Consider the following 6,608-nt stretch of genomic DNA (forward strand, 5'->3'; position numbering starts at 1 on the left):
GAGAGTTTGGTGAGGTTTTTTTTTGTAGAGAGAAATTCTTGGTGTAAATTCTCTGTAATTCTATTCTTGTGAAATAGAGTTGTTTTTCCTCCCAAATAATCTTCATATTGATCTGAGAATCACAACAATATATATATATATATATATATATATATATATATATATATATATGTCTTTGTAATTTCTGATGAGGATCCCAACTATTAGTATGTTGCTTTAGCAATACTTGCATTTCAAAGATTTATGATAATTTATGCGTATTCCTCTTTGTCTATTTATTTATCTACTTGAGCTACGCTCAAATTAATGTGTGTTCATAGATAATTCAACACCATTTTTTATAGAAAGTTCAAGGAACATGTAAGTTGAGCAGCAAAATTCCTTAATATGTAGTTCCTACACTTCAAATAAAGTGTATGAACTTGATTGTCGAAAAATATTTTGATCAAATGTAAAGTTTAGATTAATTGGACCTTATTAATTTTGATGTCCGAAAACGAAGAAATGATCTAAATATTTGGCACAGCTGCAAGCCCGCAAATACCTAACCACAGAGCTGTCCTAATGATGGAATCTGCAGATTATTTATATTGCATATTTACTGTCAAACAGCAACGTAGAACTCAAAGGAATAACTATATGCATATTACAAATATGCCGTTGTCGGCGAGTTAAAGTACGCTGACTAGAAAGGACTTTTTCTTACCTTAACAAGAAACGATAGATCTATCACACAGTAAATAGTTTACTTTGTATACATTTGACATTTTGCACTATCAGGTCATCTTTCAGGTCACCAAAGATGATTGACTATAGGTTACCGTGGATTAGTAACTTGAAAATAAGCCAGATAACTTGCTACAACAGGTTAAATTACACTACACCGATGTGCAAATGTTTATGTATACTATCACGCTTTGAGGCTTATCCGATCAAAGTATCGAGCATTTGTGGTTGTGTCTGCTTGGTGTCACCTTATCCTCTTTTCCTTGAGAGAAAATAGCTTTGATGGACTCAAAAACCTCATCAACAGATTTTCCAGCATCAACCTGCATTTTTCAGACATAGGTTAGTAGTTATTACTAAAATCATTCCATCTTAGTCGCAGTCTATATCCAACCAATGTTTGAAAAGGCGGGGGCGTGAGGCGAGGCGTAAGCCCTGAGACATGGGGCGTAAGTACCACGGATCTTTAAATTTTTACTAATTTCAAGAATTTTAAAATAGTATAAAATAAAAAATAGTTATAAGAATTACATTAAATCACAAAATTATAACAACTAATCTACTTAAAATACTTATAAATGATAATTCGACTATGAATAATACGAAAAGTGTGACATATATCATAATATGTAAATTAGCTGCAACGTCGTTACAACTTAAACATTAAAAGTAATGTATTCGATACGAAATCTTATATGTATCCCTTAATGAGTAATGAATCTTGAAAGAATTTAGATATTATAATTTGATATTTTTTTTTTAAAATACTCCTTTTATTTAATATGCTTTCAGTTTGAAAGAGAATTTATATAAAAACTTAATTCACAATTTAAATATGATTCTCTAGCATCATTTATTTTTAAGTTTCAACAAGTTAATAAAGTGACACATAATTCACCATACTATACCATGATAACTAATTATTTGTAAATAGTTGTGTAGCTATTACTGAGCTATGAAATTAATAAGTATTGTATCTCGTAAACGTGAAAAAAATAATTTTTGGGAAAATAATTATAAAAAAATTATGGACTATTATACAATAAAGACATAACAAAAGTTAATAAATAAATACTTTTTACATGAAAGATTTATTTAAAGTTTATTATCATAGCAGTCTTAATGGATATGTGCAATAATTTTATTTTAATTATGACATAAAATACTCTCAACTAAATGATTTATGATTAAGAAAAAAACAGTAATTTTGAATAGTCAACGATTTATTAAGAAAATTTGAAGATTTACAAGGTTAGTTACAAACAATTGCATAAAGTTCTTTTAGGCAGAGCCCAGTACATTGGGCAATGGGCGTGTCTGGGGCGTAAGTCCCAATGGCCGAGGCGTAAGTCTGACGGAACTAAGCCCCACATATAAGCCCAAGGGGGTTTTACGAGTGCTCCGCACCGGGGCGAGCCCCGGGCTAGTCCCAATTCTGCCTTTTAAAACAGAGTATCTAACCATTCTCCACTGCCACCACCCTACTAAACAATAGAAGAAGATTTTGAATGTACCTTCTTAACTTTCCCCTTTGATTCATAATATTTAACTGCTGGGAGAGTTGACTCCAAAAACACTTTAAATCGATTCCTTATTGTCTCGATGTTATCATCCTCCCTTCCCTGCATAGTTACTCCGAATCAAGTAGGAAAACCTTTCATACTATAAACTATCAGATTAGAATGATGCGCCTAAATAAACCTCGTTTCTTGAGAGCAAGCGCCTCTCCATTTCATCTTGTGGACAATCTAGATAAAGGACAAACTCAGGCTCCATTTTTGTCTTCAAAAGAAATCGCAAATGACAGTTATTTCAAGTATATAAGCATTTCGGAGTACTTCTGACTTCTATTTAGACCAATTAGATATAGATCTTACAAGATTCTCAAATGTTTTAACATTCTCTTCACTCCGGGGGAAGCCGTCAATAAGGAATTTGTCGTTGTCCATTCCCTGCATGGCTTGCTGAAGAAGCCTCACTGTTACATCTGAAGGAACAAGTTTCCCCTCCTTCATAATTTTCTGAATCATAGAGCTGCAATAAACAGAACGAACGAATAAAGCCAGTGTTGTGACATTTAAATTCTTAACAGGATTGTAAGCCTACAGAGTGCACACTACGATATTTTGGTGAGTTTCATTTCATGTAATATCACAGAGCACCTCTCAGATGAAAGGGTAGGAACTACCGATTTCTCTAGAATTCGAAATGGTTGTTGAATAACATACCCAGTTTCAGAACCAGAATTGATTTCTTGACGTAGAAGCTCACCAACACTAAGATGAGTGTAGCCAAACTGTTGTGCTATTCTTTTGCATTGCGTGCCTTTACCACACCCTGGACCACCTGTAAAATGAATAATCATAATGTGGAAATATCAAATAAGGAGACGAGGAAGTTAAAAGTTTTAAAAGAGAGATAAAGAGAAACTGCAATATCACATGCTCTAACACTAGCAAATATCATAAGTATTCCTTGTGCTCAGGGACGTATTAGCTAGCAAGGTATTTACGATTTACAAGAATGATCTGGAACGGTATAAGCACGCTCAAGCACGTTCAAAAAAAGGTTCTAGAGACTTAACTCTGTTAAAGAACTCTTCAAGAACTTCGTTTCAAGTCTGTTGCCAACATCTATTTTCAACCAACCCGTTAAAATCCAATGTCTTAATCGACCAATGCTTGCCATTGACATCTCCTGCTGTTCACCGAGCACTTGAATAAAACTTAATCAAGAGACGGATCCAATCCAGGATTTAGACTAGGTGGATTCAATCTTAAAACTGTCACGTAGGCAACTATGAAGGGAGAAATATACAGTACAGCATTTTCCTGAACTTCAGGTAAGTTCTCTATAGATTACCATCCTAACAAAAGGCATTTAATAGGCCAATCTCACTTTTCTGGGAGGCATTTCATGACTTATGTTTTATTTTTTTCTAAATTTTGTCTTTTTTCTTCCTTTTGGGTTGGCGCTCGGGTATTTGAGCATGTGGAAGCCACGAAGAAAGTATGTCACCTCCAATCTTTACCACTATCCACCAAGTAAACTTGGCAAATATGCTTTTTTCATGATAAAACAAGAATACAAAATGCAGGTTTAATTTCATCAAAAGAAATATCGAATGCAGTAGACGTGATTACAACATGCAGTGCAATTAAAGGAATATGGAAGTCCCTACCTATAACAAAAACAATTTTGACCTTTTTCTGCTTTCCTGAGCCTCTATAACCTTCCTGCAAAAACGAGATATACCAATCAGACGATCAAGAAAAAGTACTGAATTATTTTTGCAACGTTATAAGGTAGTAGGTCTAGTATCATGATCACTTGCTTCAGTCTGTTTCTTCCTGAAACTTGGAATCATACCACCTAAATCAATGGTTCAATTCAAAAAGTTTAAAAGAAAACTATCAGAACGAGACCTTATTAACTTAGTTGGCAAAAATCACCGAGTAACTATCAGATCAATGATAGATGCAATTTCAAACTTCAATCCTCAATCGAACACGGAATGAAGAGATATTACTTGTAATGCTAGCATACATAGTTAGTCATACAAAACCAGGTCTATTACCAATCAAACTTTGAAGTTCTGAACCGGAAATGCTCATGTTGAACAAGATTACGAACCAGGCCATGCCTTATCATGAAGAATTCATGTTCGCTCAGCAGTGAGGATGACATATCATGCAAAGCATTATCACCAAAAATCTACAAATAGAATACCTCTAAAATAGGATTCCCTGAGAGATCCCAAAATTATGCTTCACCGGTTCAAACGCAGTTAATGTATGAAAAAGTTTTGTTTCTAAGGTTACAACTACTGAATGACTAATTGAATTCTCGGTCACAAGCTTCAAATGTTCTTGACTGAAACAGTGAGTAGGTATTTAAGTTTGCAATTCATTTCTCGTACTTACCAATTAGTTTCTTCAAATCTGTAATTAAAAACCAACAAGAATTGATTAGTTAATACAAAACCAATTACAACGACATGTTGAGCATGGTTCATGATCCCACTGAAAAAGCAAACATAACAAGCAAATGAACCAATTACTTGAAGTGCAAAGAAGAAAGACAGTAAGATGAAGATGAGATGAATAACTGTGCAACCATGAGATGAATATAAGTATAACTAAGTCAAAATCACATATGCCAATGATATTGGGAAAACACCAAACACCTTGCGTGACTCCATCTTGGATTGCCCGAATGACGAAAATGTTTAGTTGGTGTATAATCCTGCAATATGTAGCAGTTACAATCATTGTTTCCATCAATATTCCCTTGAATTCCCTTATGCCAAAAACTATATTTAAATAAAATTACAATATCAAAAGTGAAACCTCCTGCTTGTAAAGCTTAACAAACTGAAAACTTTAAAATTGACCAATAATTCCACTAGATAAAGGGAATCATACAGATCATACCAATTTTTCATCTCAATCAAGGACTTACTTAAAATCAGGGGAACATTATCATTAGATAATAATATTCATCTTCACATGAATTGCTCAATAATATTCAATAAGAAATTATTCATGCCCCTTTTATCTATCCCATTAAATTTTCCAAGAATTACACATTACAAACAATAAATTAGGTTTCCTGAAATGATGATCAAGTCAAAGCTCACAACTTTGTAAAAAAAACAACGAAAATTTGATATAAAGAATGAAAAAATAAAAGAAACAAAGCAAATTATATGGACATATCAGCATAGAGAAAAAGAAAAGTTTTGAGTGGGAAAAGGTATTACCTTGGCTTGGGCAATACTGCAAAAACTTTTGAGGCAGTTGAAGTATGTAAGAGAAAGAGCCGGGAGAATGGGAATAATTCTCAGTTTCTGTGTCAGTTTTTTGGCTTTCGTTTATTTAATTCCTATGAAAAGTTAATTTTATTCTCCTAAAAATGGATTCGTTTTGAGTGGGAAATGGAAACTTCCAGTCTATAATCTATAGGTGTCTCGCTTGACATGTGACAACAATATTTGCAACAAATATACGACATTTTAATGATTATGGTTTGACTTTTATGCAATATTGATAGTATAGTTTTTAAATATTATTAGTGTATTCTAATTTACTAGTTTCTCGTCATATTTGTACGCGTATGCTGATTCATGTAATACGTACTTGTGTAAATTAAGATAAAGCTTTAAATCAATAGCTAATAAAATACAAATTAATGTGAATGATCAATGTTGATCGTCATATAGTGATTTCTTTGCCGAGTTATGAATGACTGGATATCGTTTGAACCTACAAATATGAGCAATTAAAATTTAATCAAATACATGTGATTGTTTTACTTATTTTTTTTGATTCAATGTGGTCTATCTGGGACAGAGTAAGAGTAGCCTCCGTGGAGGACAAGATGCATGAGTCGAGGCTGAGATGGTTCGGACATGTTAAGAGAAGAATCATTGATGCTCCTGTTAGGAGGTGTGAGAGGTTGGCCATGGCGAGTTTGCGAAGAGGTCGAGGTAGGCCTAAGAAGTACTGAAGAGAGGTGATTAGACAGGACATGACGCTACTTCAGCTCACTGAGGACATGACCCTTGATAGAAGGGTGTGAAGGTCGAGGATTAAGGTAGAAGGTTAATGGGTAGTTTTTAGTTGTGCACCGATAGTCTTAGTAGCACGCATGTCCCTTCATATTCTTAGATTTTATTACGTTATGTGGTTTTGTTCGCCTCAGGTATTGTATTCCCTGTTGCTATTATTTGGTACTACTTATTCTTTATCTCTCCCTTTTTCTTTTCTCTTCGTTCTTTCTTCCTCTCTTGCTTCCCTCTTCTTCTTTTTACCCTTCCTGAGTCGATGGTCTATTGGAAATAGTCTCTCTACCTGCATAGGTAGGGGTAAGGTCTGCGTACA

General features: G+C 34.0%; 1 protein-coding gene across 1 annotated transcript; it reads right to left on the minus strand.

The window, feature by feature from the left end:
* Positions 1 to 623: 623 nt before the first annotated feature.
* Positions 624 to 5,653, minus strand: LOC104236380 (UMP-CMP kinase 3-like). The gene is made up of 8 exons (XM_009790297.2): positions 5,489 to 5,653; positions 4,913 to 4,971; positions 3,908 to 3,962; positions 2,955 to 3,072; positions 2,604 to 2,760; positions 2,428 to 2,508; positions 2,241 to 2,348; positions 624 to 1,049 (listed from the first exon to the last, which is right to left on the minus strand). The coding sequence occupies exons 2-8, from the start codon at positions 4,925 to 4,927 to the stop codon at positions 933 to 935; spliced, it is 651 nt and encodes a 216-aa protein (XP_009788599.1). The 5' UTR covers positions 4,928 to 4,971; positions 5,489 to 5,653; the 3' UTR covers positions 624 to 932.
* Positions 5,654 to 6,608: the final 955 nt, after the last annotated feature.

The sequence above is a fragment of the Nicotiana sylvestris genome, chromosome 8 (assembly GCF_000393655.2).
Source record: "Nicotiana sylvestris chromosome 8, ASM39365v2, whole genome shotgun sequence".
NCBI classification, from domain to species: Eukaryota; Viridiplantae; Streptophyta; class Magnoliopsida; order Solanales; family Solanaceae; genus Nicotiana; species Nicotiana sylvestris.